We start from the raw sequence: 21,583 nt of genomic DNA, 5'->3' as shown, positions 1-21,583 counted from the left end.
AAAAAAAAAACTAAAAAAAAGTATGCACCTATATATCTTAAGGGCTAGCAGTCTGGGGTCTTCACCTAAGTGCAGCAGCAAGAATACATGTTTAAGCACATTATGGAATGACAGTACTCAGCACATTTGTGGATCATTAGAATGCATTGCAATTACAGCCCCGAAAGGCATCACAGATGAAATCACAGGATTACGCCTGTACAGCCAGACACTCTAGCAGGAATGTCTGGCAACATAACCCCACTTTGCTTATACCATCACCTGACAGGTACTTCACATTAAACACCTAAAGTTCAGTTCCTCTAAAGGAAATAAACATTAGTAAATGCATTTCGGTGCAATTACACCACTTCACCTCCAGGGGATGCCCTTCTCCAGACATCCCCAACTCAGCCCTTCACTCCATGATGCACTTCGCAGTACACCCTCAGCTGGATAACGTAAGTTCCAGCCGAGAAGGTGTTAAATTCAGGCTGAGCCCTTGAGGGGTTATTCTTTCAGATGCCCCGTGAAACTTATGGGGGGACTGTTCTTCTTTATGCTGGGGGAGGCTGCGGTGCTCCTGCAGCCCCCTGCACCTCTTTTCACTCATGAGGGTGACCCCCTCCTCTGGGGGCCACCAGGCGCCAAAACAGCCGACTTCCAAATTCCTGGCATGGCATTATGGGGCGATTGTGCTCCTGTTCATGAATATTGTATGAGCGGCTCTCCCGCTGCACCGGGGAGAGCGGCGCTGATGCTGCCGGCGGTTTTCTGCAGCGTTTCAACCTCGTTGGGGGGCCTGGTCCCACCCGGACCCCAGGTAAGGTCCTGCGACTCGGGGAGTCCATCCCTGGCAGCTCTCACTGATTTTTCTGGGGCCCGGTCCCACCTGGGCCCCGAGCGCCACGCTTCTTCTCAGAGGTTCTTTTGGGGGTCCTGGTCCCCCCTGGGACCCCCGCAGGCCTTCTCGATCGAGGGCAGCCTAGGGAGCCCACCCCCGGCTGCCCCTGCCAGCTCCCCACGTGGCCAGCACTCTCGTGTGCTGCCGCGGGAGCCGGCATTCATGTTCTGGTCTGCCCGCTCCGGCGGGCAGACGCGAGTCAGCTTCCCCATTTCTGCGGGTCTTTAGGGGAGTGCGATGGCACTCCCCCCACCTCCTCCACACTCAGGGCCCGGGGATGGGGTCCTGGGCCCCCGAACATCTTCGGGGGGCACGACGGCACTCCCCCTCATTCCGCATTGGTGGGGGCCAGGGTGGGCTCCTGGTGCCCCACCTAGGGCCACCTTCACGGGGAGCGCAACGGCGCTCCCCGTCTTCATTTTTCGACGGCGGCCAGGGTGGGCTCCTGGCACCCCGCGGGGGTACCTTCACGGGGTGTGCGACGGCGCACCCCGAATTTCCTTCTTTGGGGGGCAGCCCCCGGGACCTGACCCACCCCGGGGGCAGTTTCCAGACCGGCGGCGAAGCCCCACGTGCTTCGTCATCGGTCCCATCAAAGGTCAAAGGTCATGTACCTTCTGGGGGGCATATCTCAGCCCCCAGGGGTCTGATCTCCTTCATTTTCGCGTCCTCTTGCTCCTGGTGGTGCCCCCCAGCCACTGGGGTCACTCTCCTTCACCCTCCGGGTCTCCAAGAGGGTGTCTTCGGCAGGGAATGGTCTTCACTGGCTCCCTGCGCCAGCCTTTCGCCTGGCTTTCCTTCTGGGCCTTTCTTCTCCCTGCGCAGAGGCCCCTGCTTCTGTGCACTGGTCCTGGGCTCTTCTTCTGATGCTGATAGGGTCCAGGGGGCAGTCAGGGGGTCTCTCATTCCAACTGCCCATTGCGCCAGGATCTAGCACCTTCAGCCTCAGCAGACCACACCCCAGAGAGAGCTTCTCTTCCTGTGCAAGCACTTTTTAAAAGTTGAGTAGGGGGCTGGCAGGAAGTCTCTGTTGGTCCTATCAAACAGCGACACATCACTTCCCTGCCCCTGCTCCCTCCTACTTGTCCAGCCTCTGGGTTTGTTCAAAATGGCGTTGTCCAGTGTCTCTGGCCACATGGCCTCTGAAACCCAGCTCCTTCCCTCCTTGGTGCAGCCTGGTGCCTGGCACCCAGCGACAGCGGTTGATAGATTGGCCTGTAGCCCCACCCATCTTCTCTTCGTGGAGAGGAGGCCCTAGCTTGTGGAAGAAAGGTTATCAATCCATCCAGCTGAGGTCAGCCCTCAGCCTGGGTCTGGTCATGGCTGGTTCAGAGAAATATGACAGTTCTGGATGACCCAAAAGCAGTACAAATATGACTTTGGACTCTGCAGAATACTTCTTTTCACATTCGCTACTTTGGACTTAAGTGCGTGTCTGGAATCTGTAGGCCTAATGGAAGTTAATCTAGCCATGGGCCCCACATCCCCATAGGGGAATAATGAAGTGAAAACACAGTAAAACACACTGACTTTCCCTGGCATGTTTCTTTCCAGTGTATAAAGCCTATTCCAGGTCACCACCCAATACTGCATAAGTCCTGCCACACCATTCACTTTGTAGCTGCTCCTGGGCTGCGCACGCTAGGAATCTCCCCAGCGCAGCCCATACACATGTGCACACGCATGTACACATGAGTCTGCATGTAACCAGCCCAGTGTCCCTTACTCTAGCTGCTGCGCAGTGGCCTGGTCAAGCCAGGGGGACACCAGTAAAATCCCCATGCAGTCTCTTACTTCCTGAGTTCACTGTGGGTGAGTCCCAACTTATGAGGCTCCCCCACAGTAAAAGCTCAACAATTAGGTGCTCCAATTGCTTCAAAAGTAAATAAATAAATAGGGCAAAAATGCGGCTGCATGCCGTTTTTTCTATTTCTATACTTTTGTCACAATCGTGCCATGCCCCACTTTAGCTTTAAACATATTAAGCTAAAGTGTAGATGCCGCGATTGCTTCAAAAGTTAATAAATAGAAAAAAGTGTGCGGCCGCCATTTCTTTTCCATTTGTTTATTTTTGTGGCAATGGTGTATTAGACATCTTAAGCTAAAGCGCAGGTGCAGCGATAGCTTCAAAAGACAATAAAAAGAAAAACAAGCATTTGCAGTGCAATAGGTCTCGCATTACTGAAAGTTTGAGCTATTGGCATTATTATTAGCAACGCCAATAGCTCAAACATATAGTAATGTGAGATCTATTGCATTGTAAATGCTTGTTTCACTGGTAACCAGTGCAACTGCTTACAGTACTGAGAAATTGAGGTATGTTTGGGGAGATTGAACAGCAGTTGGATTGCCATATTGTGTACCCTTTGCAATTGCTGGATGAGGTAACCTGGACTCTTTTGTACAAAATGTTAGCATAGTCCAGCCTTGGTAGAATCAGTGCCTGGACTACTATTTTCTGGGCTTCCCGTGGCAAGAGTTTAAGAAATGTCCTCAATATCCTTAGTATCCAGCATCTTGTCTTAACCACAGCTGAGATCTAGGGTTTCTTTAGATAGATGTGTGTTGACAAGCACCCCAAGGATCGTGGCCACCTCTGCATTGATTGTGGGCATGGTGGGTATATTAGAACTATGGGGACATAATAACCGACACAAATCCCTGCCTGCTGCAGCTCAGGTAAACCTTGTTGTGGCCTCACTTAGACTACACCTGTAACTTTGAAATATGGTACATATGTTGTTTCTGCCTGTTTTCCAAACAGGGCTCAGTGCCACCTGTTCTTGGTCAGATTTTCCCCTCCAAGCAATACCTTGAGAACGTTGCACAGCGAAAACAATGCATAAAGAGGAATACCAAGGTCAAATACTGAGCAGTAATACTGGTTGCAGAAAACTTTATTGCCCACTCCATAAGGAAATAATGAGACTCTGTCTAAAAAAACAACCTGATATACAGTAATGGTCTGATTCCCCTGGGTGTTTTATTCGCTTGATTTTATTGAGTAACTTGGAATGAGAGGCTTGAGTCATTTGAACACTCGTAGGTGTACTAACAGCTTGTTGTGTCAGTAGAGTACCAGCGGCGTCTCTGTGCCTTCAGTGTATTTGCTGGTATGGTGGATGCACTGAGAGCACAGATGAATGCCTACCTAGCACCCTGAACCTTTAGTTTTTCTGAGACAAACTTCACAACCTGGAGTTTCAGAGATATAAAAAAGCAATGGCCAGGGGTGTAACACAGGCCCCCGCATCCCCCGCAGTGCGGGGGGCCCCCAAGCTGCAGGGGGCCCCCTCAGCACTGTACTCACGCCGGAGAGCTCCGGATTAAATCCGGAGCGGGGCCCCTCTGTGTACCTTTCAGGGGGGCCCCTGCAACTTTCGTTACGTCACTGGCAATGGCTGTAACAAGTAGGGAGCTTTCTCCTTGAGCATAAGGACCACTGTTGCCAGATCATGGTGGCTTCGGCCACAATGAACTGGATTTTGCTACCATGAGCGGGCAGCTCTGTCGAAGACAGACTGCGTGTACATGGGTTTCTGACAATGGAGCCAGTGTTTTCAGAAATATAGTGGTTCTCTAAATGAGGTGGGGGACTGTGAGACTGGCAGGGTGGTGCTCTGTTGGTTTATGTTGGAGCCCTAAGCCTGCCAAACTACAAATGAGGTTGCTAACCTTAGCTACATTGCTCCTCTCCCATTATTCCCCTGTGGCTATCCCAGCCATATCTCAATTGTGTTTTTGATCCCACACTCCTGTAGGTGCATGTACTAGGTATCCTTTTCACAAACTTTTAGGACTGTTTCTTTGGTACCTCCAAACCCTAATTCAGTACAGTTTCCACCATTACGTTCTTAGGGAGGGTTATTGAAGCTGTTTAACCTCCCAACTGTTGTCTCACATCCAACCAAGCAAACCCTTTGACATTGTACAATCTGACATTAGACATGGCTACAGCCTCGAAACTACAATTATGAAGATTGTGGACGACCTTCTCTGCATCCTTGAAAGTGGAAATTCATGTCTTCCTGTTCTCTTCGCTACCCATGACACAGTGAATCACCATGCTCTGATAAACACACTGAAGAATCGAATGAGAATTGAAAGTGTGATTCTTTACCGGTTCATCTCCTATCTGACGAACCGCTCTCAAGTAATGAAAATAGGTAGCTCTGTCTCTAAGCTAGTTAGCCTGCATCAAGGCATCCCCGAGGCGTGATCTTCTCTTCAACCTTATTCAGTCTCTCTCTTGAGCTTCTCTATGTAACCTATAGTAACTCTGGGATACATTTTTACCAGTACGCCAACAGTACCCAAATCTAACTGAAAGTCACATCCCGGAATCTTATCACCTCCTATCCAACACCTTGACAAGAATTCAGTCATGGATGTCTGTCACGATACACTCGTGCCCCGGGAGGGAACTGACAATACCCATGATTGGTGGCGTGTACCTCACGGAATGGATCCTCTGCTCTCTTCACAACCAGTGGGACCATCGTACTGGACTTGGCTTCAAAATTCCGCAACTACGGAGCACACAGCTTTCTCTCAACAAGGCTCCTTTTAATGGGAACATTCTGCCGAAAGCCCCGCCCATGGACCCTTCATCACTGCCCCAGAGTCAATGATTAAAGAGAGTGATCCTGAGTCCGGAAGAGGGAGGCCAACCCCTGGAAGACGAGAGGACGAAGGAGACGCCATCCCGGCATCGGGCGGAGAAGAGACGCAGACGCCAAAAGAGGAAACCCCGCTCCTGACTGGGAGGACTGTAGAAGATGGAAAACAGGAAGAGCCAGGAGGCCAACAACTCCGTGTTGCGCCCTGCCTCAATCAGGTACGTGAGCACTTCTCAGGGCGGTCCGGGAGGAGGGGAAAGATCGGCGATTAGCGGGTAATGCACTAACGTCTCCTGCCTGTCTGACCCCCGCTCTCTGCAGAACCATAGAATCGAACTGAGACACTAGTGATTCCTCACGCCCTTCTCCACGGCGAAAAGCCGACCACTTCATTTACTGTATTGCCAACTCTCTTCTTTCTCTGAGGGAAAACTGGAGACCAGGAAGTGAAGGCCGGAAGAGAGGAAAAAGAAGAAACGTTTCTAGAACTCGGGACAAAGATACTCCACACCAGGATAAGAAGCATTATCCCTGTGTTGAACTCTGGCTTTCTTTAAACGCCGGGTGTATAAAGAAAATAAAGACATAAGGTTGGCTACAGGTGTGGATCTCGATTCTAACGATCCTTCACAATGTCAAATCTCCACCTTAAATTAAACCCATTGAAAACAGCATTCATTCTTATATCTCTGAATAAAGCCAATCTATCTGTACAAGATTAAATGGAATTCCCCTGTGCTTTGGAGTGCCAACCCTCCATTATTGTAGATGACAAGTCACTCAGATTCACCCTCTACAGCCAACTCAATCTCCAGAGTCAAGTCCGCACCCATGGCCAAGAGCGCACGGTTCTAACTGAGGCTACTCTGGGCGACTAGACTTCTGGATCCGACTCCTTTCAGGTATCCGCAAGGTTCACTTAGGTCCACTCAAACCAATTAGTTCTACATAGCGTGGCCCTATTTGTTACCCGTCACAAGAAATATGACGATGTTAATCCTACTCGGCTAACAGTAGGTGTCTGTAGAGGTGACAGCCCAATTTTTAAAGTGCCTGCACCACATTTAAGGCATTGCACTCCACTTCACCTGGGCACCTAACTGAAAAAGGTCAAATTTGAGGCACAAAATGGGGTTCATGAAATTCCCAAACCCATCCCCTGGAACCTACCCCTCCCCACAACCTTCAAAAAAGAGTGGTTCATAAACCAGTCATTCTCGGATAACATCACAAGAATTTTGAACTCCCTCCATTGGACCCTCTATATGATTTCGTGCCATGCTTCCGTCAAAAAAGATCTCCAAGTTTTTCCCTTTGACACACATATTAAACCCTTTTTAGGTCACGGCTAGCATAGGCTGCACAGACATGCGCAGTCTCGCTGGCGAGATTTTATGTTTTTGGGTAGCTTTCACTAGCGGGGTTTAAGCCCCGCCCCTCTTTTCCATTGACTGGCATCGCCGTTTATGCTAAACGGTGGCCAGCCATTGGAAAAGAGCTTCCAGTGATGTACAGTTTTCTCTTTTAGTGCCATCCCAGTTGGACTGGCTCGTCTGACTTCCTGCTTGGCCCCATAAAGACAAGAAACCTTTTAGCAGGCGAGGCCGTCCCAATGGGACGGCAGAAAAAGGCGACGAAAACGTCATGGCGAGCGCTTGGTATTTTTTTACTGTCACGCGCTATATCACTGTAATCCGTGATTTATCTGCAGGGAGTCCTTCTATGCCACACACAAGCACCTTCATGGCATTTTGTGCCACAGCAGTCGTTCCTAAACATCTCTAGCTTCCTTGCGTGGAGACAGTACAAGCAATTTCCGAGCGTGTAAGATCCGCAGAGCCGTGTTTTTTGTCTCGCAGTTTTATATAGCTCAAATTCAACCTGGAGGTATCAGGGCGCTTTACAGGAGCACCAGCTGTTCCAGACGGGCACATCCATGTTTTGTTAGGTGCGGGGAGATGAAGTGATTTGCCCAGAATCACAAGAGGTTGAGCCGCAGAGACTCAAACCTGGTAACCCAGCTTCGAGGTCATATGCTCTAACCGTTAGGCCACATCTTAATGAGTCCAGCCTGCAGGGACAGGTGCCCCTGTACTTACACTCCAGAGTGTGTCACTCCTGGGCGTGCCACTTTTAAGTTTTTCAGTCCTGTGTGTCTCTCCTGAGGTTATCACTCCTATATGTATCACTACTGGGTGTCTCATTACTGTGGGTCTCACTCCTGAGTGTGTCACTGGGGCGTGGGGGTGAGCAAACAACCCCGTACTGGTTACCGTGTTCTATTTGTACGCCAATGCTTGTTAAACCCCGAGATGCGCTTGGTGGGCGCTATACCCCGACCTTGTCATGTGAGAGTTTGTGTCTCACTCTTCGCCAACCATCAGGAAGTGCGTGAATCTTCTGGGAGAGAGAGGCACTTCTGGAGGGGAGAGAGTGCATCCCGCACGAGAGTACCTCTGAGGCACGTGACAGTGAGTGCATGTGTGAGGGCGTGTAAAATCCGCAGAGCCGTGTTTTTTGTCTTGCAGTTTTATATAGCTCGAACTCGACCCGGAGGTATCATGGCGCTTTACACGAGCACTAGCTGTTCCATATGGGCACATCCATGTTTTGTTAGGCATGGGGAGATTAAGTGATTTGCCCAGAATCACAAGAGGTTGAGCCGCAGAGACTCGAACCTGGTAACCCAGCTTCGAGGTAATTCGCTCTAACAGTTAGGCCACATCGTAATGAGTCCAGCCTGCAGGGACAGGGTCCCCTCACCTTACACTCCAGATTGTGTTACTCCTGGGTGTGTCACTATTAGTTTGTCAGTCCTGTGTGTCTCTCCTGAGGTTATCACTCCTGGATGTATCACTACTGGGTGTGTCATTACTGAGGGTGTAACTCCTGAGTGTGCCACTGGGGCGTGGGGGAGAGCAAACAACCCTGTACTGGTCACCGTGTTCTGTTTGTATGCCGATGCTTGTATAAACCCAAGAGGCGCTTGCTGGGCGGTATACCCCGACATTGTCACGTGAGAGCTTGTGTCTCACTCTTCGCCAACCAGCAGGAAGTGCATGAATCTTCTGGGAGCGAGGGGCACTTCTGGAGGGGAGAGAGTGTATCCCTCAAGAGCACGAGAGTACCTCTGAGGCACAGTGAGTGCACGTGTGAGGGCGTGTGAGATCTGCAGAGCCGTGTTTTTTGTCCTGCAATTTTATATAGCTCGAACTCAACCTGGAGGTATCATAGCGCTATACACGAGCACCAGCTGTTGCAGACGGGCACATCCATGTTTTGTTAGGCGTGGGGAGATGAGGTGATTTGCCCAGAATCACAAGAGGTTGAGCTGCAGAGACTCAAACCTGGTTACCCAGCTTCGAGGTTATACGCTCTAACCGTTAGGCCACATCTTAATGAGTCCAGCCTGCAGGGACAGGGGCCCATGTACTTACACTCCAGAGTGTGTCACTCCTGGGCGTGTCACTCTTAAGTTTGTCAGTCCTGTGTGTCTCTCCTGAGGTTATCACTAATGGATGTATCACTACCGGGTGTCTCATTACTGGGTGTGTCATTACTGAGGGTGTCCCTCATGAGTGGGTCACTGGGGCGTGGGGGAGAGCAAACAACCCCGTACTGGTCACCATGTTCTATGTGTATGCTGATGCTTGTTTAAACCCGAAATGCTCTTGGTGGGCGCTATACCCCGACCTTTTCAAGTGAAAGCGTGTGTCTCACTCTTTGCCAACCAGCAGGAAGTGCGTGAATTTTCTGGGAAGGAGGGGCACTTATGGAGGGGAGAGAGTGTATCCCCCACGAGCACGAGAGTACCTCTGAGGCACGTGACAGTGAGTGCACGTGTGAGGGCGTATGAGATCCGCAGAGCTGTGTTTTTTGTCTTGCAGTTTAACATAGCTCGAACTCAACCCGGAGGTATCATTGCGCTTTACACGAGCACCAGCTGTTGCAGACGGGCACATCCATGTTTTGTTAGGCGCGGGGAGATGAAGTGATTTGCCCAGAATCACAAGAGGTTGAGCCACAGAGACTCGAACCTGGTTACCCAGCTTCAAGGTCATATGCTCTAACCGTTAGGCCACATCTTAATGTGTCCAGCCTGCAGGGACAGGGGCCCCTGTACTTACATTCCAGAGTCACTCCTGGGAGTGTCACTCTTAAGTTTGTCAGTCCTGTGTGTCTCTCCTGAGGTTATCACTCCTGGATGTATCACTACTGGGTGTCATTACTGAGGGTGTCACTCCTGAGTGTGTCACTGGGGCGTGGGGGAGAGCAAACAACCCCATACTGGTCACCATGTTCTATTATTATGCCGATGCTTGTTTAAACCCGAGAGGCACACTTCACACGTACTGTAATGTACAAACTACGTACAATCCGTCATGCTCAGTCTTCTGAATGAAAGGCAGGTACCGTTGAATAAATAAACACTGATCGTGTCTCCCAGCTGTTTCACATGCAGACCCCACAGAGGGCAGTGCTTCGACGTGCACCCTCCGAGCTTTGTATCACTCACTTGCAGCCTCCGACTCTGTACACCTCCAGAGCCACACACCTATCCCTATGTGTACCTCTCTTCTGTCCCCGGCCACACGCTTTCTCAGCATACTGAAACTCCCCTGGATGTCTAGCTCCTCTTTACTCCTCTTGGCGCTATGTCGTATGCCACAGGAGCAAGCGCAGTGCTGTGAGGTGAACAAGGGAGGGCGCCTCATTTCCTCACAGCTGTGATCGGCAGCAATCTGAGTATGTCAGGCATGTGAGGAGGGGCACCGATCACCAAAAAATACAATAATTCGGTTTTAAATGCAAGCCTACAGCTGTTCCACAACTACAATGTGTCAACAACATCGGTAGTCATAGGCGCACTGTTGACATATTCTGTAGTGTGCACACCACGCACACACTTGACACATACTGTAGTGTACACACCACACGCACACTTGACATGTACTGTAATGTACAAACTATGCACAATCCGTCACGATCAGTCTTTTGAATGGAAGGCAGCTACCATTGAATAAATAAACACTGATCGTGTCTCCGAAGTCCGCGCTCGGCATTACTCACAGTGAGGACTCTAGAATCTTCCTTTCAGAAACTGTTGCTAAGCTCGAAACTGCATTAAAGGTTTGCAAGATTTGGCTCCCTCTAACTCACGGCTCTTACCTTCATTAGGAACGTCTTCTGTGTTGTGTACCGTTCCCATTGTACCCTTCACACTTTGTAGCACACAGTGTAGACAAGGGTATTCATAGACAAGTGTAGACACTTTCTAAACAAAAGGGGACATATGTGGTTCGGCGTAGTGGCAAACCCTCTGCAAGGGTTAACTGGTCAGCTTTCAGTTGACGACTGCTGCATTCAGGTGTTAAACTGGTACTAATGAGGTGCGGCTTTGCTCATACACTATTAGTAGTTGTTAAACTGTCAAAAACTGAAATATTACTACTACATATTGTGCCACATTATGTTACATATTCGACTTTCCTTGCTGCATAATTATGTCATCCCTAGTTCTAGTGGATGTGCTATAGTGCTTTATAGTGTTTAATTAGCTGATGTAAGAAATACCTCATGGGCAGATATTTCTATTGTTCTGGTGTCGATCTGGCACTGACCAGATGTGGCAACAACACCTTGTCACAGCCCGTAGTGCTGGTCCATTGGCAGAACCCCCAATCTGAAGCGAGAATAAACAGTATACATGGGTGGCGGGTCATTATATCCAAATACATTTTTCTGCCCCTATAGATTTTGTTTCCAACTATCGCTATCATGTACTGCTAGTAACTGCGGGCTCCGTGGTGGTTCTTTCTGGCTTATCTGTACGTCATAGAAATTTTCACCATTCAGAAATAAATAAATCTAAAGGGAAAGTTGAAAGAAATGAAGGGCGACAGCAGCTCAAGTATTTAGGATTAACAAGTCAGGATTCACGGTGTTACAGTTCGCATGAAGCGCACAACAGGAAGCAGCTACGGATAGGTCACATTATAGTACCTGGTGTCATGTGACACAGAGCGCCACCATCTGACACAAATGTCACCTGATAAGTAATGTAAACCCTTCTCCCCACTATAATAACAAAAAGATGCAACCAGGTGTGGACTGGCCCAAAAGCAGCAGCAAATGCTGCTCAGTGTGCACATTCACCCTGCCAATAACAAGGATTACTGCCTTCACTATTGAAAAACATAGCCAATAGGCCTCGCCTTTGGGCCCTTATAAATATTAAGTTATGCAGCACAATATCCTTGGTTCTACAACATCAACCGTTGCATGGCTAAACACATATAAGGTCCCGAAGGCGAGACCTATTGGCTATGCCAATGCTTGTTCTCATACTCTCTCAAATGTCTGCTTTAAATTTTCCATCGTTATATCTCAAATGTACTTTAGCGCTGGTTGTTTAGGACCTGTAATTGTGTATAGCTTTTCTCCCACTTACTCTGTGTTTGCGTTTAATTCTTACAGGGTTGTGTCTCTAATGTACTCATGCTATGATTGGTTGCTAACTGTTCTCTTGTGAAGCGCTTTGATGCCTTGGGTCCATGTCTGCACTTTATAAAATCACGAAAATAAAAACCTCCACAAAGTCTTCCTCACACTGGGCCCCTAACAATAACCTTTCGAGTACTGTGAGGAAATAGGAGTGGATTTGAAATGCAACAAAATCTTGCAATTTAGGATAAAACAGTGTGTGCCCCCAGGTATAGGCGGGGGCAGGGGACCCGCAAAGTGATTGTCATGGAATCCTGCAGTGAATGCCAGTAGGGGGGTAATTCAGACTAGACCCCCCCCCCCCCCCCCCCAATTCTTTTCTTGCATTTCCTGCTGAAGTGGGTCTGGGCGCACATGGAGTATGTTTGAGAAGTGGGGAGTGACCCACCACCATTTGGTTACAGGATAAACAAAGGAAAGCTGCGCCCTTCAAGAGATCCTCCTGGGTGTGTTTGATGAAGCTCATACCCAGTTCCTAGCACACACACAGTGGGATTATCTGTAACCTTACAGCCCTGCGCATATTGACTGACACACTCACTATCTCTGAGAAGCGCACAGTAAACTGTAAGTCAACGGAGACACAGAGCAAGGCGACAGCCCCCTTCCTGAACAGACAAAGGCGTGTTGGGGAAAAGGAGCCTTCCTTTTTAGGTCTCGGCTCGAAGGCTGCGCTTGCGCAGTCTCGATCCGAGATTTAATGACTTGGAGAAGAGGGGCTTGAACCCGCCCCTCTTCTCCCCTGTTCTCCATTGGCTGGCCTCTTGAATGCTGGCCAGCCATTGGAGAAGAGGTCCGTCACTCTGAACAGGCCCGTCCTTTTCGGATTCGGGGGCCCCCGAATTCGAAACCGCCACTGCGTTTCTCCGAGGCATTTCTGCTTCGCCTCGGAGAAAGGCACTGGTGTGCTGGACCGCTCTTGCCTTTTGCTCTGCCTTGTTTAATATTACTCCGGTCACCCTAGACCTTTGCATAGTGGGATACCTAACTAGGCTCTTACAATGTTGGAGGCAAAATTAAAAGCGCCACTGCTGTTCATTTGAAAGCTACATTCTATGTATACAAAGGTTTTACCATAATCATACGGCGAACCCGAATCTTCTTGTGCCACCCACCAGGATTACAACCAATCACGTACGAGTAAACATATTCTATTAGTGGCTGGAACCTGTAGAAATCATGGATTGGTTGGAGATTGTTTCTGGCAGGATTGGTTAAATGTTTTTGGTCGCGTTATTCATTGGTTGAAGTGGCTCGGAGACTGTACTCTAGTTTTGGATTGGATGAGAAAACCCTGCTAACTGCTTCTCAAGAATGCTTCATGAGCGTACGTGATCGCGCACGTCACGGGCACCGGATAAAATTGCAGTCCAGCCGTTCGAGCTCTTGGCCTCCTCCGACTCAGCTAACTCTTAGCCAGGTAGGAAAAATGTATCTGGTTTCCAGGAATCATAGGCTCTTGTTTTTATTTTGAGCAATTAAAATTTTGACGGGCAGGAATGGTAGCTTCCTCAGCCCCAAACTCCGTTGGTTTCTGTGTCCCCCCCTCCATCACTGCATGAACTGTACTTAAAACGGAAGGCGCATATTTTTTTGCACCCTTCCCGTGGATGCAGAAACAGGTGACTAGTTTAGTCATGTCACTCGCCTTCCCTTTCTTTGAAAAGGACAGTATTCTAATTATTTTTGTGTATACTTACGTTTTGTTCCTTGTGATCCTTTCACTTGCTTCGAGCACAGTAAACAGCGTTACGGAGGTCCTCTGGATAATTTATTACAGCTAATGTGCCGTGTTTGCAGTACAGTCTGTACAGGAGATGAGAACAGTGTGCTTAAATATTTTTTCTGGCATAGCAGAGCGCCCTGCAAAATGTATAACGGTTTCCAATGGAGTGAAATCAGTGACCTAGAGTTACCCTAGTAGTAGGGTACCTGTTTGCCACTTACAATTCCTGCTGCTATTCGGTTAAATGTATTGCGCAATTGCGGAGTGGTGTAGGTACGCTAAATTAGGAAATACATTAGTGCAGATACTCAGTACATCTCTGTTAAAAGCGTTAAAGAGCAGCTCTGCCCAGGTACTGCAACGGCAGACTAGGTGCAAGCGGCGATGGTCCAGGATCACTGGCTTCTCTGGCTGTCCCAAAGGGTGCTGTGTACCCGGCTGGCTCGTGAACTGATTAGATAAGCCCCACATCAAAAGCAGCACAGAGAAATCTATACCTGTGCTCGGGGCTTTAAGCATACATGCCAACATTTCAGAAGAGCAAAGTGGGAGATTTAAAAAAAAAAAAAAAAACATCGGGAGAATGGGGCTTGAATCGGGTTACTGTCATGTGCTGCTGCAGGATTGGACATTTGAAACGCAAATGCACGTTTTTTTCTTACCTTTCAGAAGCATGGAGCGCAATGGCAGGCAGAGAGAGGGTGATGCAAGTGTTGTGCACTACCCTGGCAGGTTGCTGGCAGTGCATACCCCTCGCCCCCCCTTCACCCCCCCCCCCCATATGGGGGGCAGCCCCCTAGTACTTCATAAGTCTTTTAAAGACCATTCACTTGTTAATGAGGCTTTGTTGGTTTTTCACCCCTTCTAGAGACCCTGCATCGACACTCTAAGTATTGCTGGAAGAATTAGCACGTTACATAATACTAAGCCCTGTCAGCTGAAAGTGAAACCCCCAAGGAATCGGGTTTTTGCTTGCAGGAATCGGGAGGCGGGAGACTAGCCTTGAAATCGGTAGTCTCCCGCCTGAATCGGGAGGGTTGGCATGCCTGCTTTAAGTGGGATTAAAAAACTGAGGGGGTCTCTGATAGAGTGCTGTAGTTGGAGGGCGTGGCTTAAAACACAAAAGCTAAACATCTGCGCTTAGTATAGTGTGCTGTCCAATTGGTATTTTGGTGCTTCTGTCCATATGTATAACACAACAAGTATCATTACACCTACAACAAGCCAGGGATATTGGCAAGCCAGGGCTATTGGCTTTGTCGAGGTTTGTAAGTTGCATAAGATAAATCAGCAACAACTGTCACTTCGTTGTATATTATATTGAAAATGCTACTTGCGGGCAAGGTTGTGGCGTAAGGCTAGAGAAGCTGACCTGCGAGCTGAGAAAGCAGGTTCAAGCCTCATGTTGGCTCAATCAACATCCTGTGATTTAAAAAGTGAATATGCCTTTGTATAATGTAACCAGTGCTCATGAAAAGCGCTTTTAGTTTGCACTATATAAAACTGAAAAACGAGTTTCTTGGAAATTACATCAAAGGCAGTGCCGGGTAGTACAATTGCAGAGTTAAGGGTTTTTTTTTTCCACCCTTAAAAGAACATAATAGCTGTCTTAGGCCTTATATAAAAAGTTTCAGAATGTCAAATAAAATGCTTGCAAAGCATTAATTTAATTCCCCAGAATCCAAAACTGGAAAAAAATATCCGAACATTTGAAGCTCTGCAGCAGCTCAGGAATTCGATTTATGGGCCTCTATGAAAAATAGAACTCTCCTTTCAGTCCTGCTAAATACACTAAATACAAAGACACTCAACAGATGCTGGATGAAGTCGACTGTAGCATAGAAGAGAGAACAATACATCTAAAGGGGGCATGCTTTATCGTCTGTGTGTATTATCGGGAGTGTGTATTCCAGTTCCTAGGTGATTTCTGATGTGCTAGAGTTTGAAGTGCAATTTGTTACAGTTTCTAGGTGTTTTCTGATCCTTCTGAGTACTATGGGGAGAGTTTCTACAAGTTTTTGTACCTTCCCGCCTTCTAAGTGGAGTGCATTCTAATTTCACAGTGCTTTCTGGTCTGTCTGATTTCTAATGGAACTGTGTTCCACTTTCTAGGTGGTTTCTTATCTGCCTCAGTTTTGCAGAGAAGTATATTTGTTTCTAGGTGCTTTCTGATCTTCCCAAGTTTAAAGTGCAGGTTCTTCCAGTTTCTAGGTGCTTTCAGATGGGCCGGGGTACTAAGGGGGGATGTGTTCCAGCTTCCAGATGCTCTCTGATCTGTCTGAAATCTAAGGGGAGTGTCTGACATGTTCCAGATGTCTTTCTCCTCTTGTGGATGGTAAACAAAATAATGTCATGAGCAATGCCAATAGCTCTAACTTTAACAATGCCGAGACCATTGCATTGTAAATGCTTGTTTGTGATTCAGGCGCCTCTGTGCCTAGTGGCGGAGGCATTGTTTATGTTTTAGTGGCCGCGTTATAGTAACGCAGAAACAACAGCTCGATTTCAGAGCTGCGGTATCCATTGTCCATCGCCGACCTTTCGCATAACCCACCATTATCCTGAAAGTTAGACAGTATTATTTACCTCGGGGAAGTTTTTAGTCAGTACTTTAGTTTCAGGCATTTGAATTGGGAGATGGAATTCAGAAGAAACGTGAGACATTAACCACGTTTCTGTAAACCTCTCACAGTGGATGGGGGTGGAGTGATTTGCGAAAGTCCGGGTTCTCTTCCCAACAGAGCAGTCGTTTCTATGACAAAATAGACCCATTCTGCACACACTACACTGCGGTGCAGCCAGGGGCCTAAACAGCAGGTTTGATAGGTGCGAGTGGACGGATTCATTTGGACTCTGCGTCTCGTAAACCTAACTAAAACTATCATAGCGGACTGGACAGTGATGTGAACTAATAACTGTGAGGTAACATACACTGCAATATAAAATTCATAATAAACCTATAAAGACACTTTCTCCACATTTATAGGAATGTATAGGCTAAAACGTGTACAGATGTGCTCCGTGTTTGGCCTTCATTCGCGGAATCGGTTACAGCCGTGTTAAGACATGGACAAAGTGGGTGATTGCCCAGTGCCTCCTGGTAAAATGGTTGGAATACTCACAAGTCCCTCTGTAGTAACAGAATACAAACAACAGATTGTATTTTTCATTTGGTCGCTGGAGATGTACAGGTCACAGAAGCTTAATTGTAATGTGTATGCACATATTGGGCCTTATTACAAGTGGAGCGATGCATTGTGATCCCTGCACAATGACCTGTTTGTACAGGGATGCAATTACAGGTGTTTATCACACCTGCTTAGTAGAGGCTGGTGTCCGGGCTGAGTGGAGGGAGGGAGGTGGGAGGAACGACGACAGCAAAAAACCAAATAAAACAAGCATTTGCAATGCAATAGGTCTCGCATCAATAAAAGTTTTAGCTATTGGCGTTGCACATTATAATGCAACGCCAATACCTCAAGCTTTCAGTAATGCGAGACCTATTGCATTACAAATGCTTGTTATTACTTGCAGTTCATAAAGCAAGCAGTGAACAGGCATCAAAGACTGCAAGTAAACTGCAGGCCATGGGTTGAAAACCGTATTTTTCCTCAATCTGTTATGATAAGGCTACTAAAAAGGTGTCTTTGGGTAGTAATAATGCCAAGCACTATGCTATGTTTTAAATCCTGACTTTGTGTTTTCCCTTGCCATACAATCTTAGCTCCTAATCCCAAACATTGAAGCCAATGTGACTTCTAACCCTGGAAACCCTTATCGTCTTATGTAACACCCTGTACATTGATTTACATTACAGTTGCATGATTTATTGTCAATATATAATGTATACGTGTGATGTAAAGTGCTCTGACACCTTACAGTGGGATGGTTAGCGCTATAAAAATATTAAATACAACAAATTAGCGAGTGCCATTTAAATTGTTTTTCGTGTAAATACTCACACATACGGATGCATGTGACACTCTTACAGTGCATGCATAGCTCTTTCACAGGGGGTTGCACAAAGTCAAAAACCGGAATCCAAATGACTTAAGTTTCTCTAAAGTACTCGTGAGGTGATAGCAGGGGCGTAGCTAGAGCTTGTGGCGCCCGGGGCTAACCCTCAGATTGCCGCCCCTGGGGGGGGGGGGGGGTTGCTGGGGAAAAAGGACGGCAAGCACTTGAATGAGGACCGAGAGACACGTAGTATCGCCGCTAATAGTTACCTCAATCATGCAAGTTACATGCACATACATGACACGGTCCAAGGCTACACAGTTGAATACACTGGTGACTGGCAGTGACTGGCAGTACAAAAGAGAACACACAGACTGCATGATCTATCTGGAGACTCAGAAAAACCACATGTGACATCCATCAGAGAGCTGCGTGAACAATTACCTGGTAATCCCCTTCACACAATGCAAACATGCACATACATGACACTGTTCAGGGATCCACCATCTACAGCTGACATTAAATGACCATTCATCATGGTCCCCACATTAAAGCAGTGCACTTTGTGATCTGCATGGTACATGTTCTTTGCAGCAGGCATATTAACCCTCTGTGCTACCTTTCCAGGAGTCAACCCTTCCACTAGACAAAACTCGGATCTCTCTCTAGAAAGAACATTAATCACCGAAGTTATCATGACATTTTTATTGTTTCTGAAAATTGCTGGAGGCCAGGAAGGTGGCAGCAAGTTTTTTTTAAACCATAATATACTTGCAAACACTACGCACCCACCCGAAATAGGTACCCAGTGCGGTCACACCGTTTGCACCGCCCTAACCTGCTCAAGGTTCATGTGACCTCAGTGACAGAGTCACAGTGACTGGATCACTGTTGCTCTAGGGTGTGCTGCTTCGTAGGCCTGCCCGCAAGACTGGAGATGAACTTAAGTATGGATTGTGGTGGACAGGCCTTCAAGGTTAACTCACAATTGACACCACTAGGGTACACCTGCTTGTGCTAAGACATCAAGCCTTCTAAGATCTAGTGGGGCCTTGTAAGGTCTAGCATGGGAATATGCTCCCTCAGTAGAGTGGTCTGGTGGACTGGTCATGAAGGCTGAACTCAGTTCCCCAGTTCCAAATTCGACAGCTCTGGCCATAGTGCCACATCCTCTCCCCCACTGAACACCATACTGCCCCACTGAGAGAAACTCGCACTGCCTTCAGCTACAACCTAATTGTGCCCGCTATAAACACTTGGATGTGGCTCAATTCAAATTATGCACTTGATAAGAGTAATACGCTGCCTACAAAAAAAAAGTAAAAGCAAACACTCATAGGGAATGCAAGATTAAGTAAAGCATGTGAAATGTAAGCAGACACAACATGGTTACCTTAACGATCTCTCACTCACTATTCAGAAATCAGTGAGTGGTTTTACCTGAAAAGTTAAGGACATTACTACAGGGCCCTGAAGGGAACCGTTTCAATGTCCATTGCTTATATCCTTAATAAACATAAGCAGTATGGTTTAAAAAGACCACATCCATTAACAGAGCCAAGGTACACATTTTGTTTTCCAATCCATCCATCAACCAGGTATTGCAGTACCTCCTGGAATGGTGCACTTCCCCACCTGGGGACAACAATGCTGTTCAAAGAAAGACGAGAAAACAAAAGTAGCGCTTCACTGCAAAGTCTGTAAAGTGAGGTTGATGAGTTTGGATGTGAATAAAACCAATCTGGCCACTTTGCAATCACTCTGTCTTGCTTTATTTAGTTATGTATTTATTTTTCATATTTAAAACCTTCTATTTCTGTCCATCCCGCTGCACTTCTTTTTTGGATCCATTTCGCAGGGAAGCAACTAAATGAAAGAAGGAAAGAGGTTGTGAACCGTTTGTTCAAGTTATGGTTTTCAGTAAGTGAGGAGCAAGACAGAAAGAGAGGGAATAATAGGAAGATGGGGTGTGGGGGGACAGCTGCCAGCACAAAAAAGAAGAGGACATTGCCCGAGTCCTATTCCTTCTCTGCCCGTCCCCGAACGACCACGAAAGCAAGCCGAGCCTTATCTGAATGCCTTTGTCCGCCCCCAAAATGGTGCCGCCTGGGCCGGACTGCACCCCCCCCCCCAGCTACGCCACTGAAGCCAATGGGCAAAATGCCCTCTTACAATTTCATTTAAAAATCTCCCACTCCCCTCTTTGAAAACGTTGGCATGTATGCAGTGTTTAATTTGAGCCGATGGTGGTCGGTATGGGCCACGTTTTAAGAACTAGCACTTATTTTTCAGACATTGTGCGAGAGGTAGGGAGGGTAAAACACACACACACTGTAAGCAAAAAGGAAGAGAAAGATGGCAAACCTGTAATTGATGTTTTGACTGATCATAAACTAGCTCAAAGGTTTATTATGCCTGCTGCAAAGAACTTATGTCATGCAGATCACAAAGTGCATATAATGTAAATAGGTCAGTGAGTTACTGCTATTAAAAGAGACATCCTTTCGTTACTTGAAGTTTATAAGTTAAAATCCTAAAATAGAGCAGTGAATTATTAATTGTCATCGAAGAACTGCATGCACACTGCAAAGTATAGGTTAGAGCATAGGTTAATGTTGCAAAAAGGATTCATTTGGGTTGAATCAATTCTTATTATTAAAGAGAACCCCTAACTTTGGTGTTCCGTTTTCAGTTTGCACTTCCCCAGACCAAGCACTCTTTAACTATATGTCACTCATACACCTTGTAGTCCTCTGGCTTATGTAACATTTCCTATATGCTGATTAACACACGTATGATTGATTGTCCCTATGCAATGTGTGTGATGCAAAGTGCTCAGACACCCTACACAGGCATGAGTGGCACTATATAACTAATTAAATGCGTCTGAAAAAGATTGGTTATCGAGACTTGAGGGGCTCTGTTAAAAGGTGGTGGGGAGGAAATCCTTAGTGGAGGTGGAAATCACCTTCACCATGGATGGGGGAGACACCAACAAACATTGTCACACATGGTGCCACAAGCACTAAACCGGCCCTGGACACAGATCACACCTTTCCACATGGGTTTGAGCAATGTGAGATCATATCGGCCTCAGCAGTGAAATCTGTGCCCTCTGATTCAGTTCATGTAATCCTCACACACTCAAGGCAGGCGGTTACCCCGAGCCAGGATTAGATTAGGATAACAAATCGGCCAGGGCACAACCAAAAAAGTGGCCCACATTTACGTATTGCCTTTTCGCAAAACAGTGCTTCAGCTAAGTGTTGTGAAAAGAAAGAGGGCGGGTGGGGGGCATGTTTTATTAACTTTACTTGGATACAAAAAAAATGCATAGTTTAGTTCACACTGCTGAGCGCCATACATCATTGCAAGTGAGACCACACTTCTGCTCAGGCCCCCTGCCCACCTCAATCAGCATACGTTAATGGGCCGGCACAGCAGGAGAAAGGGAGGGATATCACCGCCCATCTGCCTCTTACCTCACTCGTGACTCGCTCCAGGGTCTCTATGGCAGGCAGGGGCGAGGTTGGTTCGAACTTCTTTAGCCGCCAGACCTGTCTCCAGAGCCATCAAATTACCCAGGTATCAGCACTGACTGCCCCAGGCCAGAATGAGAGCGAGAGCGCGTAGCGTGAAGCGCGTGACGCATCACTGCTACGTCGTTCTCATCGCGAGGGCAGGGCTGGCAAAAATAAATTCATGTATTTTTTTAATGTTTCCGACGGCCGTCATTAGTAGCGCTCGCGCTACAAGAGTGATTGACGGCCCTGGAGGCTGGTCAGTGCTAAGTGCGCTCAGCGCACACTTTCAAACTGGGCCACGCCCTCGTCCGCGGCACTGGTGCCCGGTTGCGGCCGCGGCAGCCGTTATAATTTATTTGGGGACACAGTG

General features: G+C 47.5%; 2 protein-coding genes across 2 annotated transcripts in view; one reads left to right on the top strand and one right to left on the bottom strand.

The window, feature by feature from the left end:
• Positions 1-9,826, bottom strand: part of LOC146870805 (uncharacterized) — a 62,164-nt gene extending 52,338 nt beyond the window's left edge. Inside the window, exons 1-2 of the mRNA XM_085646859.1 lie at positions 9,759-9,826; positions 8,104-8,391 (exon numbers count right to left, since the gene is read on the bottom strand). The gene's annotated coding sequence lies outside the window, so the exon portion shown is untranslated. The remainder of the gene's footprint in view (positions 1-8,103; positions 8,392-9,758) is intronic.
• Positions 5,511-21,583, top strand: part of LOC146870804 (uncharacterized) — a 460,338-nt gene continuing 444,265 nt past the window's right edge. The window contains exon 1 of the mRNA XM_085644517.1: positions 5,511-5,720. Coding sequence (XP_085500643.1) covers positions 5,511-5,720 — 210 coding nt within the window. The remainder of the gene's footprint in view (positions 5,721-21,583) is intronic.

This window comes from Triturus cristatus, chromosome 1_1 (assembly GCF_964204655.1).
Source record: "Triturus cristatus chromosome 1_1, aTriCri1.1, whole genome shotgun sequence".
Classification (NCBI taxonomy): Eukaryota; Metazoa; Chordata; class Amphibia; order Caudata; family Salamandridae; genus Triturus; species Triturus cristatus.
Note: the sequence above shows the minus strand (reverse complement) of the source record. Positions and strands in the feature narration are given on the sequence as shown.